Genomic DNA, 21,983 nt, shown 5'->3' with positions numbered 1-21,983 from the left:
GAGGGACTGGTAGCTTTATGCCTGAAGGCTGCCCCAACTCCTGCTCCAAGTGGTAGCACAAATGGTAGCAATGGAAACGAAGGAGTTAACAATCTGAAGGACCCACAGAGGCCAGGAAGGAACTTCAAGTGAAGTTCATCTGCTCCCAAAAGCCACAGGCTATTGCCACCCTGAAGGGATGTGCTGCCCATCACACCCTGTTTTCCCATTTGTCACAATTATCCCAGAATGGATTTTTACATAAAATATGTCAGTTAGTTGAATTAAGGGCTATTCAATACAGAATGAAGCATACACGTAGGGCTAGTCAACTTTTGCCCTGATCTTCACAATGAGGTCATGATTGACACATTGTATGGTAATGAAAAGCATGAGAGACCGCTGGTTGAAAGGATGCATGACTAAACTGTAACTAAGGTATCACTGGAGCTTGCAGTCCAATCACACCTGAAGCCAAGCCTCATGTGACAGTGTCACCATCCCACCAGGTTTTCTGAGATGACAAGTAGCAAAGCCTACCTCTTTGGGGAGTCTTACATTATGTATGTTACCTTTCCAGGAACACTAACTCATTCAGTCATGTATAAATCCATTGTTTTGTTTTCAGGATTTTAACTTTCAAACATGGCTTTTGGACTATATCATGTATAAAATAGAGACAACGATTATTATAATTTCTTTCTATTTATTAAAATGATGCTATTTCTCCATAATTACCCCTTTTACAGACAGAAAAGTAGCTTTCTAAGATGTTGTATAAAGAGACTTAATTACCAGGAAGCATTTCAAAGTGACTCACAGGCAAACAAGGATGTCCTGTCTCTCTCCCTAGCAGCAGGACCTCCATGCGCAACTGCTCATAAGAATTACAGGTCACCATTCTGGGATCAACCTTCCCTTTGGGTGGTAGAATATCGTGGAGTTGGCAGCCTTTGTCATCTGCTACTAAAGCCCCCCAAAAGAAAAGACTCAGCACTTTTAAAGGTCCCCTGTCCCCAGACTATTTTTGATTTACAGGGCTAACAAGGTCAGCTCTTCAATGGCTGCAACCCAGAGCCTCAGACTAAGAAAGATTCAATTTATCTCATAATTCCAGATCTGCTTCTGTTCTCCCTGCATCTGAAACCTCTGGTGACAGGAGGGAGCAAACACTTGCGTGTGCTGCAGGTAATTTACTGTGTCGTGAATTAGATGACCTCTCCTCATGTAGGGACAATTGAGTTCTGTGTCACACCCTTGTTTTTATTACTTGATACTTTATCATCTTTGACTTTTCTCTGCTATTACCACAAAGCCTGCTCTGGTAGGTCAGGACTGACCTATTCTAAGCCAGGGATGGATTTACATTTTTCAATCCTTTTTATCTGGTTCTATCACTATTCATAAGCCTTAGGAGGAGTCCAGAGTTCAACGTCAACCTCAGGGTCAATCAATAGCCTAAAATGGGAATGCTCAAATGAGACGAAACACAAAAGAAGTGTCGCAATCTCACTGAGAGGGGCCAGAGAGATGACTGCATGGTTAAGGGCACTTCTTGTTCTTACAGAAGAGTCCAGTTCATTTCCCATCACCCATATGGTAACTCCAAACCACCTATAACTCCAGTTCCAGGGGCCCAATGCCCTCTTCTGACCTATGTATCTATGGTGCCCATGGTGCTCATAGATACGTGTAGGCGAAACTCTCAAACACATAAAAAATAAAATAAATATTTTTTTAATTTTCAGGAAAATTAATATAGAATTAGTCTTTAAAGAACGTGATTGTTGTTTTGTTTTGCTTTCCTCTTCTTGAAAGTTGCCATGGCATCCAACTTAAAAGGAAACAAGTGTCTAAATAAATATTAATATTGAATGTTATCTCAAAAGTTCTTTAGGATTGTTCAAATAGCACCTAAAATAAGAGCTATTTCTTGGCTTGTAAAAAAAGTTCCATAAAACAAGGATCAAGACTATGGTTCAGTCAGTAAAATTCCTGTCATGAAAGCATGGGGACTGAATTCAGATCCTATACACTTTTGCAAAAAGTCAGATCATATATATGTAACTTCTGCTGGGGAACCCAGCTGCAGAAAGAAAGGAAGAGACAGAAGAACCCCTCAAGTTCATTGCCTAGCCAGTGTACCCAACTCTGTGAGCTCTAATTTCACTGATGGATGCTGTGCCAAAAGATCAGGTGGAAAACAGTTGACAAAGTCACCTGATATTGGCCTCTGACTTCTACATACATGTACACATATGAATAAGTACATGCCCTCCCCCCCCACACACAGGAATCTTAGAAACCAAATTTAAAGCAACAGGTCAGCTTGTGAACTCAGAGAATTTAAATGTATAAATACATAGCTAAAAGCATATGATACAGCCATATATAAGGAATTGCCAGGTCAATTTCCCCCACACTCGATAATCTGTGACTATTCTACCATCATGAGGATTCATCTGTCTTCTCACAATACATTCTGGAGAGGCAGCCACCACAGTCTCACTGGCAGAAACCCATTCCCTGCCTGCAGCTCTCATAGCCACTATCATCTAGACAAGTTCAGAAATTTCTTGAAGAGATTCCATTCTTCCATTTTTATGGTCTGAAAACTCCATTTGGGGTATCTTAAATTATTGATTCACATATCATTGGTTCCTAAGCTCTTGGCATTAGTCATGGACAGAACAAGAAGCTCAACACTGGCAAGGTGGTTAGCCTTTCCATCTTTGCCTCTTTCCACCTCTTTGCTCGACTTCCTTATGAATTGCTTTCTTTTCACGGCAGGTGAAGTTCTAGTGTTCTATCTCCCAAGTTTGACAATTCAGCAGAAGAAGGTTGTCTCCTCAGTAGCCTATGCTTTGGGTGGCATGTGTATCCTTAAACCAACCACTGAAGAGAAGAGAACAGTCTCCTGGTCATCCAGGCCGGGCTCCTGCTCTTTCTTCAGTGACACTTATGAAAAACAACTTCCTCATTGGAAAAGTAATGGCTATCTCATTCATAAAAATGGATGGTCTATAACATGGTGACATTATTTCCAGATGTATTGTTCTGTTTAAAGTAGTATTCCATTTTTTTAAAGCGTAACTATGTGTGTGAAAGCTGTTTTGCTAAGTTTTCCTGGAGAGATGTGAGCAAACATCTTACTCCAGGTAGGGCACCAAAAATAGTTCAAATAAATGATGCTCAGAAAGTCAACTTGGTGAAGCAATGAGCTCATTGGAATTTCGTAAAGGAGTGTTAGGGAGGGGTTGCTTACAGGTGCGTGAACTCAAAAGCACAGTGTCATTGGAAAGTCCACCCAGAATGGATGCCAACCCAAGAAAGCTGCAATCCAGGAGCTGAATGCATGACTTGTAGGGGGCTGTACAGGTCCAAAAAATATCTTCTCCAAGGAGCTGGGCTGTTCAGCATATCTTGACCAGGGAACTGTGTCTTGCTTCTTTAATCATGGAGCAGAGCTCAATCAATCCTGTAAGTTTCAGATCTTCCTTCCATAATTGTAAGGTTGTTTACTTTCTGAGTCTCAGGAACCTTCTTCCTCCTCTCAGGAGGGAATATTTCAATTAGCAAGGAATTGCCACCTGATAAAGGTTTACTATCTGGGGGTGGTTATTAAATATCCATGAATGGCACTCATATTTCATCATTGTTCTGTGACAACTTATTGTCACCTGTATGCTTTGTTAAATGGTGAAACTACTCACCAGTTGTCTTAATGTGAGCAGTAAGTACCTTTACATACTTGAAACAATGGGTCCAGGAGGGATGTAGAGCTCCACGACGAGAATAATTGGTTAATTCTCCTATTAGGTTCATTTCTCTAAACACTGCAAAACTTACCAACAACGTGCAACACACAGCTTTTATCAATCTGTTTGCTCAAATAAGAAAATGCAAGTACATGGGGAAGGGCCTAGGCCTGGCCCAGGATGATGTGGTAGACTTTGGGGAGCCCCTTTTGAGGGCCTTACCCTGCCTGGGGAGTAGAGGGGGGATGGCTAGGGGCAGGTGGGATGTTGGGGGGGAGGGGAGGGAGAGGGAGAAGGGATTGACATCTGAAGCAAGCTTGTTCCTAATTTGAACTAATAAAATAAAATAAAATAAAAATGATAAAACATTCACAAACAAGTTAAAGTTAAAAAAAAAGAAAGAAAAAGAAAATGCAAGTACAGAGATATAGCTTTACACAAAATGACACAGCTCACAAATAGGAGTGAGACTGGAGTTTAGGTTCAGAATTTGTCTTCTCAGTCACTGAACTATATTGTAAGAGAGCCAGTCTGAGTTTATAAGGTTGTCCCCTAATGTGGATTGCACAGAGGCAGAATAAACAGTCACAGCAAGATGACATGATTTAGTGAAGGTTACTCAAGCTGTCCTACCTACAAATGATTTCCCTCACTGGCATCCCCTCCCATGAATTCTAATACGCCAAGTCTCTTGTTTTTTTCTTTTTTTACTTCTTTGTAAATAACAGTGGGAAGGGTAAAGTAAAGAATGGAAACCAATGCCATACACTGAAATACCAAATTGGCTTAGACCAGTTCTCAACTAGAAGTAAACTTTGCCCTCTCCCTCAAGCCTTTTTGTCAGAACATTGGGGCATGAAAGGGGCCTGAAAGAACCCTAGTGTTCTGCTTGGTGTCCTTCCCAAGGACTAAGAATCATCTAGTCCAAAATATCAGTTCTGAAAAGGTTGAACTGCCCTGTCTAAGCATAAATAATGTGGTAAACTTCACACACTTGACATGTATCAGGGTCAGCCTAGGGCCCAAGTAATATCCTAAGAAGTCCTCTGCCCCCTTCCTGATCTGTAGATCTGCACAGTGCAGTTTAATTTTGGCAGTAGTTTAGGATTTTGGAATTATACTGATACTGTTTTAATTGAAACTATCTTTTTATGAATTTTATTTAAATTAGAAACAATCTAATTTTACATATCAATCCCAGTCCCCTCTCCCTCCCATCATCCCATGCCCCACACCAACCTCCCTATTCCATCCCCCACCCGCTCCCCAGAGAGGGTGAGGCTTTCCATGAGGGATCATCAAAATCTGTGAAGTCGTTTGGGGCAGGGGCCAGGCCCTCCCCTATGTATCTAGGCTAAGAGAGTATCTCTCCATGGGAAATGGGCTCCTGAAGTCCATTCATGCACTAGGGATACATCTTGTGGTTCCACTGCCAGAGGCCCCATAGACTGCCCAGTGTTCCTAGCTGACACCCAGGTTCAGAGGGCCTGGTTTGTTCCTATGTTGGTTGCCCAGCTGTCATATTGGAGTCCTTGAGTTCTCAGGTCAACTGTTTCTGTGGGTTTTCCCAATGTGGTCGTGACCCCTTTGTTCATCTGAAACTGGATTCCAGGAGTTTGTCTCAGTGCTTAGTGGATCTCTGCTTCTGCTTCCATCAGTTACTGGATGAGGGCTCTAGGATGGCATTTAAGGATGACTACTCTTTATGCCATCCTAGTGCCCTCATCCAGTGGCTGATGGAAGCAGAGACAGACATTCACAGATATACACTGAGCTGTAATCTGGAATTTAGTTGCCGAGAGGGAGGAATGAAGAGTCTGTACCAGGTTGGAGAAACCCACAGAAACAGTTGGCCTGAACAAGGGAGAGCACATCGACCCAGATGCTGTCTGGGAGGCCAGTACAAGACTGATCCAGATCCCTGAACATGGAGTCAATAAGGAGGCCTCTGCACTCCAGGAAGCCTCTGGTAGTGGATTAGTATTTTTCCCTGGTGTAAGAAGGGACTTTGAGAGCCCATCCCACCTGAAGGGATACACTCTGGCCCTGGACACATGGGGAAGGGCCCAGGACCAGCACAGGAAGATTTGGCGGTCTTTGCAGAGCCCCTGTAGAGGACCCTACTCTGCCTGGGGATTGGTGAGTGGATGGAGTAGGGGGTAGGTTGGGGGTGGGGGAGGGAGGATAGCGGTGAGGGGAGGAAGAGGGAGAAGGGACTTACATTTGAAACAAGCTTGTTCCCTAAGTTGAACTAATAAAAAAAAGTGGGGTACAGAACTAAATAGAGAATCCTCAATAAAGGAACCTAAAATGGCTGAAAGACATTTAAGAAATTGTTTAACATCCTTAGCCATCAAGGAAATGCAAATCAGAACAACTCTGAGATACCATCTTACTCCTGTCAGAATGGCTAAAATCAAAAACATCAATAACAGTTTATGCTGGAGAGGATGTGGAGAAAGAGGAACGCTTCTCCGTTGCTGGTGGGAGTGCCAACTTGTACAGCCACTGTGGAAATCAGTATGGCAGTTTCTCCGGAAAATGGGCACCAGTCTACCTCAAGATCCAGAAACAATCTATTAATAGACCTTTGTGCATTGAAAGTATCCCTCTGAGTGTTTACTATGACCCAGGCTCATCTACCTCATGCTAGATGAATTCACATCCACAATATGAATGCCACCCTGTTTACTGAGTTATTGTATGCCGACATTTCTCAATTTCCAGCAAATTGTCTCATAAATAGGAATATGATTAAGTCCTTACAAGCTATTTTTGTTATTATTGAGGTAATTAAGATGTGATCGCCATTCTGCTTTTGTCAGTGCATTTGCTCTCCAGTAAATAAGGAATCAAATACCGTTTGGTGAGGAACCGTGCATGCCTCGGAGTGAATTAGCAGAAGGGCTCCTGTCTGCATTTTTGGGTTTTCATCCAAGGCTTGGATTTAGCTGAAGCAAGCATGTGTTTTAAAACTGTAGCTTTGAGGAATTTTATCCCAGGAAGTAGTATCTATGTATAAAACTAATAGGAACTTCATCATTCTTTACTACATTTTTTTGTACATAGTAATGGTCTTTTATTCTGACGTTTACGCACAAGTACATTGCCCTATTACTCTCCCCTCCTTTCCTACTCGAGCTAATGCGTCTCCTCTCCCAAAATACCCCCTCTTTCTACCTTCATGTCTTGTGTATATGGCTCAATGAGTTTCATTAAGGTTGTTTGCAGGAATATGAGTAATGGCTTATTTAAAGGAGCATGGGTAGGTACCTTATTAGTGTCGGGACCACTAAAGAAAACATTCTTCTATGACACTTTAACCATTTACTAAGTACAGATCCACAGGGAAAGGGGGGGCTCCTCTTCCATGGCAGGTATTGACAGGGCTCTACTTTTTATAGAGCTTGTGTAGATATGTTACCTGACTATAGCTTGATCTTCTATTGAAGCTTCAGCTTTGTTGGTTTTGGCTCCTACATCTTTCTTTGCCTGGGTGATTTAGAAACAGAAGTCTCCAATGAGCAGCTCCTTTTCTCTTTGTGTTGCAAATAGGTCCTGTGCCTAGTGTTCAGGATGCTTCCTCTAGTCTGATTCTCAAGCTCATTAAGACCACAACCATTGCTGAGGGCAAGTTTTGGTTACACTGAAAACTTTGCTTTAATTGAGTCTCCATAGGTTTTGTGAGTTGCAAGTTGTAAAACATACAAGTACCAACGCAGATCTTTCAGCCCAGCTGCCAGGAGCTACTACCATGAAAAGAGCCATGGCTCCAACAGGGGAATCTATCTGCTTTTTAGCCTCCATAGGGGTCTGTCTTAGCCCAGAAGCCATTGTCCCTGACTCCAGGCTTCCAACAGAAAACAACTCAGCCACAGACACCATCCACAGACCTTCTAGGTACAACTCTCTAGCTGCCTCACTGTGCCATCTCCATTGATTTGAAATGACTCAATTTATAGGCTGGCTTAACTCCAATAGAAAATGAAAGTACTGAGGAGGGTTTGGTCTGTCCCAACCTGCCATGTGTAGAAGGGACTAAATAATAGTTCATGTTTCAAGATGAAAGATAGAGGCCAAGTATTTATACTCATGTAATCCCAGCACTGGGCTCAGAAATATAAGGCCAGCCTGGGCTACACACTGAGACACTCTCTAAAACAAAACAAGACAAAACAAAATAAATCAATTGATTAATAATCAACACAAAAAGATGAAAGACACACGGCTAGCTGATAAATACCAGGGAAGATGTTAGAAATAGAACCTATCCTTTCCAAGAGCCAATCAGGTTTGTTTAATAAGTTCCATTTCATAGACAAGGAGACCAGAGATTACAAAGCTGAGCAAGCAGAACTGACATGTGTGAAACATAAGCACTCATCTTTGTGATCCCATCATCCTTGGTTAAGTTTTCCACATTTGAGCTAACTTGCTCATAGAATCTGAAACAGGTCCTGAGAAGAAAGCTTTGGCACCCCCAAAATAGTAAACACCGTGTCTTCAACCCAGTAAGTTTAAATCTTCAGTTGTTTATTAAAAATAAAAAAGCCCAATTAAAGGGTCAGTTAAGTGAAATTCTGCCCATTCTAGATTGTCGGCTGAAATATTTACTAGCAGTGGCTTAGAGACTTGAAACTCCTCTAACATATGTTGATCCTTAGAATATAATTTACTATATACCCATTCATTCTACCAATTAATGACAATTTATAGAGCAATTAGTCCACTTTATCCAGTATACCGGACACAAGTTAAACCATAAGATGAACACTCTCAGAAGATACAGGGCAAGGAACAAGTAACCAACAAAGGAAGATAAGGACTAAGACTGGCAGAATAGCAAGTTCAGAGGTCCTGAGGCAGGAACAGATCTGAAATACTCTAGGAACTTATAAGGACCAGTGTGACTAAAGGTCATTAGAAGCAAAATACAAAGCAGAGAACTCTCTCTCTCTCTCTCTCTCTCTCTCTCTCTCTCTCTCTCTCTCTCTCTGTGTGTGTGTGTGTGTGTGTGTGTGTGTGTGTGTGTGCGCGCGCGCGCGGTGTGTTTGTGTGTGTTTGAGAGAGACAGAGAGAGAGGGGGGGAGGGAGGGGGAGGGAGGGAGGGGAGAGAGGAGAGAAGAGAGGGAGGGAGGGAGGGAGGAGGGGAGAGAGAGAGAGAGAGAGAGAGAGAGAGAGAGAGAGAGAGAGAGAGAGAGAGAGAGAGAGAGAGTTCATGAGGGTGTGAGGGTGTGCTTGTGGAGGCCATGGATAAACCTGGAACCTGGATCATTCTTCACTTTCTGGCCAATTCAGTTTCTAAGACAAGGTCTCTTATTCACTTGGAGCTCATTGGGCAAGCTAGACTGGTTGACCAGTAAGTGTCAGGCATCTGTCTACCTACCCACTTCTGTCTTCCTACTGCTAGGATTATAAACTCATGCCACCTGACCCATCTCTTTTCACGTGGGTTCTGGGAATGACACCCAGGTCCTCACTGGGCCATGGCAAGCATTTCACCAACTAAGCTGTCTCCTCAGTGGCCTTTTCCAATTTTTCATTAGCATTAGTTTAAAACTAATGGTGCTCTTTAAAATTTCCCTTTGCATTGTATCATCAGAGTTATTACAGAAAGAGAAACGACTACAACCAATCTAATACTCATAATTTTTATTCTAACCAAAGTTTGAGACTGGTTTTAGCAAGAGAAATCGGGAAAGCATTAGACACACGACACATCCAATCATGCTTATGCATATGTAGACAAACTTCCTAAAAACAGACAAAGCTGTCAAATGATGTAACTATGACTTATAATGTGAAAGGCAACAGAATGACAGAAATCATTTCTCATGACATAAACTTCACATTTTCCTTATTTGCTTTGTTTTCAGAATTACCATTTCTGAAGATGGAAACCTCAGAATCATCAATGTGACTAAATCTGATGCTGGAAGTTACACCTGTATAGCCACTAACCATTTCGGAACTGCCAGCAGTACTGGGAATGTGATTGTGAAAGGTAATGGCTAACCCAAAGAACTCATGTGTCTTCACTTCTAATAATAGAATCTATAGATGTGGCAGTGTTCATATTAATATGTATAGATATCACTGTTGCTAGATTAATTCATCACAGCAAGCATGATATGATTAACAATTCTTCGAGAACCATTGGTAATGAATATGATTGAAAGGCTATCTTATTTCAGCATCATCCAATACAATTTGAGAATTACAGCCATTGTGCCTATTATAGTACTGTAACAAATGTTATCTGCAGTCCTTTAATTAAATTTCTTTCAAGTCTCTATAGGTTTGAAATTCATGTCTAGGAATCCTGTGCTAACAAATTAAAAACCCATGATTCAAGTACTATTTTTAGCAAACATTGTTTAAACAAAGACACCGGCAGTTTTACAAAGAGCTGCTGTGGGTATTCAGAGATATGGATATGGCTTCTCTAAGTAATAAAGGGTTTTGATCACCTCTGTGCTTTGCTTTAGTCACCCAGCCATCCCTGTCAGTTTTAAGGAAATAAAATGTCCTTCATCTCTTAGTCTGGGTGTTTTATATTTCACGACTGAAAGTCCTTTATGCTCTTAGCACAGCAGATGATGGGAAACTGTCCCCACACTAGGTTGATGGCATTGCTGGAAGTGTTGAGAATTATAAAGGATGAGATCTTAATTTACATTCCATTTGAATTTCTATCACCTTGTGTCTTATAGAGTCAGTCTTAGAATTTTTCAGGTCCAGGGAACTTGGTAGTTCTTTGAATAATAAAAATAACACTCAATGTGGTGACTTGTTGGAGGTCACCACAAATGGATAGACTTAAGCCCAGAAACATGACTCCACATTCTCCCTGGTTCTACAAGAAAAGTTGGACACCATTTTCCTCCTATTCATGCGCAATGTATTCTGATGAGTCTTTTCATATTCTTTCTTACTGACCTATTTGTCACTTCCTCTCAGAAGTAAAACCGCCTAAAGCAAGTAAAGATATTCAAAAAGAATATTTACCTCAATTATAACTCAAACATGAAGTTAAAATATCACCTAATTATATATGTCAGGGTCATTGCAAGTTGACAATCTTGAAAAGTCTTTTTATCACCAATACAGTTCTATTCAGATGGAGAATTGGAAGCCAAAGAGAGTTTGTTAGAGACAGATCCAACTCTTTTGGTTTCTTAATTATTGTCTAGACCAGAAGAATATGCATATGACCATGGGTTCATTCTGTTTTATGGGGCAAAGGAAAAAGAGCATAGCTAATATTTATAGCATAGAGTTCCAGCCAGAAGCCTTGGTTAATGTATGGCTATGTTGGATGCCAGAGGAAACATAGGAACAAGATAGAGAGCCCAAGTTCTCAGAGATAGTTAGTAGTCAAGCTCAGGCCTGTTAGGATGGCATCCCACTTATACAGATATAAGTGAATTCCAGAACGCTGTGTTAAATTGTGATTAAAGGCCAAGATTAAAGTCGAAGAGATGTGCCCAAGTGCCATTTCTTCCACTTACTAACTCTATGACCTTGGATGGTAAGTTTCCATCGTCAGCCATACATACACCACATTCACTACTTTGGCATATCTTCTTGTAATAGTAAATACTTAATCCTCTTATGTATTGAATGTATTTTAACTGTGATTTTAATTCAAACCTATTGATAGCAAACTACTGTTTTCTTAGTACACACTGAAACACATACATGATTACTAAAATTAAAAGCATTGAACTGTGAACTCCCTGGAACTCTTGCACTACAGTTGAGGAATTACTGTTGTCATCTTATTAGATGGCAAGAAATAAATTATTTAATTTGGGAAGATAAGTAAACGCTATTATCTCAGCAATATTGACATCTATGCCAAATATGACGTAGCCTTGATATGTATTCTTCATCATGGCATATCTGGAAGCTTTACTCTGTGGTGGCATACAAAATGGCAGCAGAGAGCTGTCCAGTCGGTTGGCAATAGTTTCTCCATCTTTCTGGTGGCACTGCACCATAGGAATTCTGATGAGAAAATACCCTACTCTCCACAGTGCAGCAGGGAAATATGATTTCTATGTGTATCTATAACCTCCATCTCACTTTCCTCTTCTAATTATTCTACTGAATTAGAAACTTCATTAAGTGTTCAATGATTTAGAATGTGTGAATAGCCTTTTTACTATCATATGAGTAACAATGATGCCCATAACAATAACAACCATGACTATTTCCAGGCACTCATACTTATTACTTAATGTGGATCACCACAGCCATGGAAACCATGCCCAGAGGCTAGCATGGCTATTATTTCCATATAGGCTACTAATGACATCTAAGGTCATAGAGTTAGTAAGTGGAAGAAATGACACTTGGGCACATCTCTTCAGGTTGGCCTGAACTACAAGAGACACTGTCTCAGGAAACATGAAAAGAAAAAAAAACCTTAAATACTCAGAAAAATAAGAAAAAGAGGAAGGCCTCGGAGAGGAGGAGCATGGAAGTATGAAGAGAGGAAGGCAGGCATGCTCATGTGTGAGCCTAAAGGTCAGGGTGTCCCAGACAAGGACCCTGTTGCCCAGTTGGAGTTCATGTACTTCAGTGGTCTCTCTGGACTTGGTCACTGGCACTCAGATATAATCAACTTCTCCACCAAGTCCCTCAGATTCTTGTGTTGTTGTGATATGGAAGTGGAGATATGAACTTCGTTTGATCACTAGGATGATAGAAGATAAAAATTCGGTTACTTTAAGTACGGTCCAAGGTGATTAGGCAGCTCTCGTGTTTCTCAGTAATTGAGTCTGATTTCCATTGATATTAAGTGGCAGTGTCTGTGTATAGTGGGGACTTTTATGCTGCCAAGTCTCTACCAAGGACATTCACATAAACTGAGAAATACAATTGAGAAATCTGCTCGATACAGCACAAAAAGGCAGAGGAAACCATTCTGAACTCAGCATGAACTGTGCCAACTACTCAATCCCACATCAAATACTCAAGCCCACACCTTTAGTACAACTGTAGGCACTTAGCCTAGAATATGACATTTTGCTGTATTTTAATTCACTTTCCAAATCTACAAAGAGACTGATTCATCAGAGAAGTTGCTCTCTAACCTTAAAATGTGCTTGTGTTCATTTTGATCTCTTCATATGTCTGGGATTAGAACTCTGGGAAGGTCAGGCATCAGAAGACATTTTTTCCCTAACCTTTTTACAATAATTGTGTCATTAACCACTCTTTTAAAATTCAATTCTCTTACTCACTACGTCTGGCCCAGTTATTTGGAGAGAGGCTGAAGGTAGATATTTTCAGACATGGGGTCAGTAAGTAGGGGAGGCGAAGGGGACACATCCTCTACATGAGACAGGAGGTTTAAAATACATCCCTGGCAAGTATCCATCTAGAGGATGACTATTCCATTGATGCATGAGCAGGCTTCCAGACTGTGGGATGCTGACAGGTACCCAGGAGACCCTTGATATCCTCCTATCATCTGAATTTCTAAGTTTTTCTGATTTTGCTTTTGATCCTAGTTATAGCATATTTGGAATTTGTTAGCTGTTCAACCTTAAGCAAGAACACTTCTCATGTCAGACTCCCCAATTCTTTTACCTTTAAGCAAAGATATACATTTATGTTGATATTACTAAGAGCTATGATAAGGGCCAGCTACCTTTATGGTGTGCATTTTTGGTTGTCAGTGTTATTAAGATCTACAAGAAGGGTGAGCTACCTTTACAAGCAGGAACTGGACTCACTAATTCATTTTTAACTTCATACCAGATGTAACTGTGTGTTGTTTTACATGGCAGGTGTCTTAGCTACACAGGTTTTATATGACAAGTGTTTTTGTCACGGGCCTAAAGCAGAACACATGTGAGTGTTTGTCTTGGCTGTGGGTGGACAAGATAACCATGGTAATAACAGCCCTATCTTCTATTGATCACCTCCAGGGCTCGGCATGAAATGCAGGCTCTTAAGCCATGGATGTGATTAGCATGGTTATCTTGCCCAAACTACCTCCAAAGTGATCTTGTGTAACTGTGGTTACTGGTTTCAGTCTACGCTTTTGACAGGCATCCTCCTACAAATGAAGGACTTTGTCCATGTCCCCTAGCAAATAAAAATGGAATAGAGTGCTTTATGGGAGCACAAGTCTCCCAGGCCTTGTCCCTCACCTTCTGCATCTGCACATCTAGGGATAAGGCCTGAAAACTAAACTCCATGTTAAATGACCACTCCAACTGATCTTTATGCTCACCTGAGTTAGAGAATGTATAAATTTGCCTACAGTGACTAGTGGGCTGTATCCAGCCATCTGCCTGTTTTCCTATACCCTAAAGCTAAGAATAGCAGTCATATGTTTAACTTGGTGGGTAAAGAAAAATGATATTTTTGAATGTGGAAATTTTATGAAATTGATATTTCAATTTCCATAAATAAAGTGTACTTAGAAGTCAAGCAGACCATTTGTTTACATAACTGTGCTTTTAAACTGTAGCAAGAATGTAGAGTTGCTAAAACACAAACTTCGCTTCTTGGCCTGCAAGGCCTTAAATATTTATTACTCAGTCCTCTGAATATATGTAGATACTTTCTTTGGATTATTTTTCCTTACATAATCCTTCAAATCTTGGAGTAAGCCATACTGTAACCCAACCATATACAGTTCTGCTTGTACCTCATGCTAACTATGCATGCTGGAAATTCCCATTTGATGACCAGTTACAATTGGTAGAGAGATTTCTTTACCAGGACATTTGTCTCACTCCAGAGTCAGAAGAGTGAGCCTCATAATTTGGGCATATGTTGGAAACACAGAGAGGCGATGGATCATTAACTGCCGCAGGATGAAAATTTTGGCCAGTCACCAACAATGTATTCAGCATAATTCTACAGGATTTGTGGAGCTTCATATAGTTACAACAAGAAATGGTAGGTGAGGTCCTACAATGTGAAGGACACTCACTGGGTTCTATAACACACAAACCTTCCACTGTGACCAGGCTCATCCAACTGAACTTCTGCCTTGCTCTTTTCCCAGGGTGTTCCTTTCCTTGTGACTTGAGATAATAATTTGAGATAGGCCCACATTAGAGTTCAACATAATTTCACCTGAATGCTGAGTTCTTCTTGTGAATCTGTTTCTTTTAATTCATTACATAGAATCACATTCACCAGAAGACAAAAATTAATTTTCACTTCAAGGATTTGATAGAAATGAAGTTGTCTGTAGGCCTTCGCTCAGACCCATATACTCCTAAGGAAAAGTTAATGTCTCATTTGTTTTCAACCCTGCACACTGAAGATGCTCCAGTAATTGAGTGAACATTCAATTGATTGCTTCCTTGCCAGACCAAGTGATCATTGTTCAGCTCATCAAAAGTCAGCCATGTTTACAAACAGCAGCTTCCTCAAATACATTCATTCGTGTGTGTGTGTGTGTGTGTGTGTGTGTGTGTGTGTGTGTGTGTGGGTGTGTGTGTGTATAGTGGCTCCATCACATACATACACATATAGGTATATGTTTATGTTTATGTATAATCATATAAATATACACATTTATAATACAGAAAAGAAAATTTCTTCCCAGTACCATAGGTTGTGTATGGCATCTCCAGTGTGGGCTGTATAAAGTTAGTCTTCTGTGTTAACTCAATGGGACATATATAGAGAGAGATGGGTGGAAAATACAGGATTTTCAGTGGAACCATTCTGGGAGGAAATGCATTTGAAGCAGCCTACATCTTACATGTCAAATTATTCAAGATTTTGTCCAGATTAGACTGGGGATCAATCAGAAATCAGTAACCAGCAATGACGTTTGGCTGCTAACACACAACAAAAGCTTTTAACATTAGACCCTATAACAGAATACATTTTGACCTAATTAGATGTCTTCCACTGGAACCAATTATTTCCAGGCAATAATTAAGGGCCTTCATAATAGGATTAGCACAATTTATGACCCAAGGCACCTAAAGAAGGAAGGAAAGGTTTGTTGGAAATGCTAAATACTAATTATGATAGTTCCTTCTATAGGACAGTGGCCAGGCCATGTCAGTAGTAGATCCTACCAGCATCTAAAATAGAAAACAAACAAACAAACAAACAAGTGCAGGCCATTGTAACTCATGTTCTGCCCATGTTCACAGTAGCTTGACATATTTGGAAATCTCATGGTACAGGACATAATGATTTCTTCTGACATTCTTGGTGACCTTGACAATAGCAATATAGATTTCACAAACTGTGTGACTTTAGCAGTACCACCAGCTATAGACATAGTGGTCCCTTCTTTTAACCAAACTTCTCATGAAAGAGACTTTGTTGCACTGAGATTTAAGTTTATATAGGTTGCACTCCATGAGAACCTTCCCTACCCCTAGTGTATCCTTGGCCTATGAGGAAAACAGCATCCCTTCACTCATATTTCTTGATACCCACTCTGTTATCTCTTTGGCCTAGTAGCATCTGGGCCAAAGCTAAGCATCACCATTGAATTCATGTTTTGGTCTAATAGACACAGTGAGCCAGCTAGTTTGTAAAGGAGCATCACCCTCATCACTCATAATCACCAAAATACATTTAAGCATTGAACTAATTTCATGTAAGATGAGCAAAAGATAACAATAGCTTTTTTGATGAGCATGAACGGCAAAGGCTACTCAGACACCTGGAATGCTATTCACATTCAGCCAGAATACACAAATGAATACTAAAGTTGACAAAATACAATCACTGTAGACCAGAAATTCCATTTCTAGGCACTTCCATGGGAGAAAGACACAGACAGATGCTCTAAAAGTACAAAGTAAAAAAGAACAGCACAAATCATTTTAAAAATTAACACTGCATAAAGTATTATGTAATTCATGTATTATGGCTAAATGCCAAGTTAGCAATATAAAATTATGCCATGTAATTTGTAAACGAAAAGTATGTGTACAACATAAACTATGGGAAAAGAGACCCTGAGTGTTTTTATATGAAAGTTTTTTAGGAGTGTTGCACATAATCTTTTTGTATAGAATTTTAAATATGTATTCTTAGAGGAAAATGGTGATGATAAATGAAGATGTGTTAAAAGCTGCTAATTCTAGAAGTGAGTATTGTTAAATTGTTGAGATAGTTCTGAAACATCACCAATTTGAATGGTCAGATCAGAGCTCCATACTGCAGCTGACATCATCTAGACAGCAGCTCTGAATTTTCTATTTCTCACCCTCATACTATAGACCAGACACCACTTTTTTTGTTTTGTTTTGTTTTTCGAGACAGGGTTTCTCTGTGTAGCTTTGGAGCCTATCGTGGCACTCGCTCTGGAGAGCAGGCTGGCCTTGAACTCATAGAGATCGGCCTGCCTCTGCCTCCCGAGTGCTGGGATTAAAGGCGTGCACCACCAACGCCCAGCCAGACATCAGTTTTGCACTAATGGTATTTAACCTGCTCCATGCAAATGCTTTCTTCTGTGGTTAAAAAAAAAAAAAAAGTAGGATAGAATAATGGATTGTTTTTCCTTAATGAACATTTACTAGTTAGAATTAGCCAAACAAACAAACAAACAAACAAAGGTACCACAATGTGACTCTCAAGCTTCATTAAATGTGAAGCACACAATTAATTTCTTTGCCAGCCATTCAAAGACACTTGTGTTGTACTGATTCCATTTAATTGAACTTATTACCACAAGCAGATAATAAGAAATATATTGAAGATATCCATCTGGCTTGCATGGCAAAACTCACTTTTCATTCTTCATGGCTGTCATAGGCCATACTAATTGCCTCATTTCAGTTGGTTTACAATCACTATGATTTAGCTATTAATGCGATGAAATTCTTACTCGAGAGGAAGTTGATATTAAAAGCATAGATCTCTGACCTATCTCTGCTACCACTTCTGCACACATCCTTGGAATTATTAAAGTTATATATTTTTAAGCACATAAATAAAAATCCATCTCTTTCTCGTGTACATCTTTTTAGGTTACATCAGTCATCTTTCCATGGAGCTATTTCTCTACCCAAGGAGAGACATGCTTTATGTTGGGCTTTTCAGTTCATTAAATGTTTACTTCCTTCCTTAGAAGAAATGGAAATGCATTTTAAATGGCTAATTGTTTAATAAATAAAAACAGGAGCAAAATTAGCCACCCTATCTCTTTCTGCTTGCTCTGAACTTCATGCGGTCTCCTGCTTTATCAAATTGGCGGTTTTCATGAGCACATGATGTCTCAGAAGCAGAGGGCACATGGAGTGTGTATGCTTGTGTTAAATAACCCCTCTCCTTTTGTTAGAGAGGTGGCCCCATGGATAGAGGGTCGTAACACCTGCTCCTAACTCTGAAAGAGAACGGAAAGGAAATGTGTCAGAATAATTCACAAGTGACTCTACCCTTTCTTTCTTGGCATTTGTTATCTTTACCAGTGGCAAGAAGGGTATGACTCTCCCAAAGGAGCAGCCTCGCCGAACCATGATTGAATTTCTCTGGCTGTCATAGGTGATCAGATTTTAGAAAAACACCCAAAAGACTCCAGCCCTTGAGGTTAAATAGAGAATCTGACCAAGATGAAAGCAAGTTAATTAACATTTCCATCATCTCTCTGTGATTTACTTTAGCAGGGGCCATTTCCAAAAGGTTAAAATGGTTTTCTCTGTTATGCATCCATTTGAGGAGCTGAAAGTAGGTTCCTGGGATCACGTTGTGAGAGATGAAGTGTAGGCAGAACATTGAGAACAGCGTGACTTTTCACCTGGCCTTCTCACAGGCCTATAATAAGTGTTCAAAAGTGCAAGACACATTATTAAGTGAAGATTAACGACATCCACTTTGAAGGTTTTCCAAACTGGAAACAAGTCAGCTGTTGTCTAACTTTCCCTCTTCAGAACTTTGTTGGAGCAGGAAAAGCTTGGATTCGACTTTGCCAGCTAAGATGCACAGGGCCTAACCAACAGTGCCTTCTCCTCCATATACATGCTATTTAACCTACCCCTATCATTCCTGATGCAATGATTGTCTGTTTCCATTGGCTTTGCATACAGTGTAGGAAGAACATTTGATCAGTATGCTATTTGCCTCAGCTTTCCTTAATGAACCAGACAAAGAATATTTAAGAATAATGACCAGGCTGGGCTGTGGTGGCACATGTCTTTAATCCCAGCACTTGGGAGGCAGAGGCAGGTGGATCTCTTTGAGTTCAAGGCCAGTCTGGTCTACAGAACAAGCTCCAGGATAGCCCAGGCTGATCTATAGAGAATCCCTGTCTCTAACAAACAAAAACAAAGAATAATGACCAGTGTTGCTGCTGAACAGACTCCCTAGTGCAGTTCCAATATGTGAGGATACCCAGGTATACAGTGTCTAGCCATCTCCTTCATAGAAAACTATGAGCCACAACTATAAGCATCAGAACAGTATGACTGCTTTTAAATAAACATACAACCCCTGACTGTTCCCCAAACCCACATAGCCAGAAGGTCCAGGGATGGGACCTAGGAATTTTCCTTTTTAACTTGGTTCTCAGAGAATGTCCTTGAGCAAGATCTGCAAGGCTTGAAACTAACAATATAGGGATAGATGATAAGCAGAGGCACATGTATTCAAAGAGCATGTATAGTTAGTTACTTTTCTCATTGCTATAAAAGCATACTGGACAAAAACAACCTAAGGATTCATGAGTTTATTTTGGCTCACAGTTTGATGGCACAGTCCATCATAGAGGAAAGCCATTGAGACAAGAGCGTCAGATGGCAGGGCCACATTGTATCCACGGGAAGCAGAGACAAATAAATGATTCTACTCAGCTTGATTTCTCCTTTTGATTTAATCTGGGGCACCAATTCACAGACAGATATTGTCCACATTTAGAATGGATCTTCCCTCCTCAATATCCCAATCTGTTCATCTCCTTCATATGTGCCCAGAGATCGGTCTACAAGGTGATTCTAGATCTCCTGAAGTTGGAAATCCATATCAACATCACAGCATGCAAGGGACATAGAAGAAGGAGAATGAGTAACTAGCAAAGGGAGAAAATGTGGAAAATAATAAAAAATTAACATATCAGTATAATTCACGATGTGAAAAGAGGTAAAAGAAGGGACTAGAGGTTGGCTCAGAAGTGAAGAGCATTTGATCTGTAATTATGAGGACTGGAGTTCCTATGGATCCAAATACTGATACAACAAGCTGTTTGTTCTCCCAAACTCCTAGAACCTTCACTCCCAGGTGGGGAGGAGCAGGAAGATTACTGGGACTCACTAGTTTCCAGATTAACAGAGAAAACTTGAGCCCCAGGTTCAGGGAGAGATCCTGACACAGAAGAATAGATAGAGAACACTAGACATCTCCTCTGGACTTGGTGTGCATGCACAGGTATAGAGACACTAATATTTTCATGTTCAAAAACTCAAGTACAGAAATAAATATCTGTTGTATGCAGTAGGTTCTGGAGAGATGGCTCAGCAGTTTAAAGAATTGAAAGAGGACCCGAGTTTGATTTTCAGCACCCATGTTAAATAGATCCCAACAGCCTATAACCTAAGATCCATGGAATCTGATAACCTATTCTGGACTCCACAGGCTCCTGAACTCATGTGCACAAACCCACACATATATACACAAATGTTTAAAACAATAAAAATAAGTCTTAGTAAAGGAAAAGAGTTAAAAGCAATGGTAATGCCAGACAGAGGGACTTCATATAATAACATAAATGCAAGACACTTTCTGAATCTCCACATAGGACATGGAAAATAGACGAGCCTGGAGCTGGGAAGAGGCTGCAAGGGGAGTCAGGAGTAGCAGAGGGATGTGGAAGATGAGAGGAGGGAGAATCACAAAGACACACTCTGCCAAAAAGATTCCACAATGATGTCTAGTACCTTATATGCTAAGCTTACAATGGTTTTAAAGCTTCAAGGAAAACACAGTGCAAAACAGAGGTGAGCTCACAGCATAGGTGAAGGCACTGGATGACTGCTTGGCATACCCAGGAGCTGAGGACAGCAGAGGAAATAGTGGTCTCAATTTCTTATTAATCAAAATAAAACAGATTCTATGAACTGTGGCTAAGTGATCTTGATAACGACTTCACAGAGAACTTTTTTTAACTTTGAAGAAAATTTAGAAAGTGATTAATAGATACATAAGAAATCTGTATTATGTATTAGTTATGTGAATTTTTGTGTTACTGATTTTTGCCAAAATGATACATCATTTGTTTATGGAAATATGAGAAATAGATAGTTCCATCATTCAAAAAGATCCACATTTTAAAAACTTTTGTTTTAGAACAGGTGGAAGTGAATGGACTTCCTCCAGAAACCCTTCCAGGGAGCAACTTAATCATGCCTATAACTAAACCACTTTGTGCAGTTCACTCTTTAAAAACAAACAATAATTTGTTTATGTGTATTTATGTTTGTGTGGGGGTGTGTACACATGAATCCAGGTATCCTCAGGAACCCAGAGGAGGGTTTCAGATCCCTGGAGCTGGAATGGCAGGTGTCTGCAGGCCACCTGATCTAGGTCCTGGAAAGCAAATGCAAGTTGTGCATTTGAAAAGCGTGTGCTCTTAACCTCTGAGCCATCTCTCCGGCCACAGTCCACCTTTTGCAATATTGTTGTGTTGCAGGTTAAAATTTCAACATGGGTTTTATAGAGGACAGCAATGTCAGTGTTGGAGGTAGACCTCCAGTTATTACTTCCTTTCCTCAACCTTTTGCTATTGAAATTTCTTATCAGCAGCACTGGGCATTGCTGATAACATGCAGAGTGAATTCTGATCATATGAATCACTAGGGGATAGATTAAATGACAGAATCAGCATTCAGAATTACCTTGAAAAGATCATCTTGGGAGCCAAATGTGACAAGTTTCATTTTAATCATCATAAATATGGATTTGCATTCAGGTTCTAAGCTCCTGATGAATTTCAGGGTCAGGCCTGTGTTAGAGGTTTTAGTTGACCATAAAGCAATTGATGGCTCAATTACACTCTATGCTTTCTAAAAATGCAAATTAAATCTAGAATGTAATACAGTATCCTAAGCAAAAGAGTGAAACCTTTAAGATCTACCATAGCACTCGGGGCAATAAAACCAGGGAAGGATATTGCTTTTAATTCCAGATAGACATTACGATTTGAAATCAGCTTAAAGAGTGGCATCTGGGATAACAATAAAAGGAACAGCTATGGGAAGTCAGGCTGGCTAAGCTACAGAAGACTTGCAGAGGGCGGAAGGGGGAGGGATG

At 40.3% G+C, this 21,983-nt stretch overlaps 1 protein-coding gene across 1 annotated transcript in view; it reads left to right on the top strand.

Moving 5' to 3' along the window:
- The window catches only part of Cntn4 (contactin 4), a 341,374-nt gene that overhangs the window by 248,737 nt on the left and 70,654 nt on the right, over nucleotides 1-21,983 (top strand). Inside the window, exon 10 of the mRNA XM_035449031.1 lies at nucleotides 9,614-9,741. Within this exon, the coding sequence (XP_035304922.1) occupies nucleotides 9,614-9,741 (128 nt within the window). The remainder of the gene's footprint in view (nucleotides 1-9,613; nucleotides 9,742-21,983) is intronic.

This window comes from Cricetulus griseus, chromosome 8, assembly GCF_003668045.3.
Source record: "Cricetulus griseus strain 17A/GY chromosome 8, alternate assembly CriGri-PICRH-1.0, whole genome shotgun sequence".
In the NCBI taxonomy this organism is placed as follows: domain Eukaryota; kingdom Metazoa; phylum Chordata; class Mammalia; order Rodentia; family Cricetidae; genus Cricetulus; species Cricetulus griseus.
This window is presented reverse-complemented; position numbering and strand designations above follow the sequence as displayed.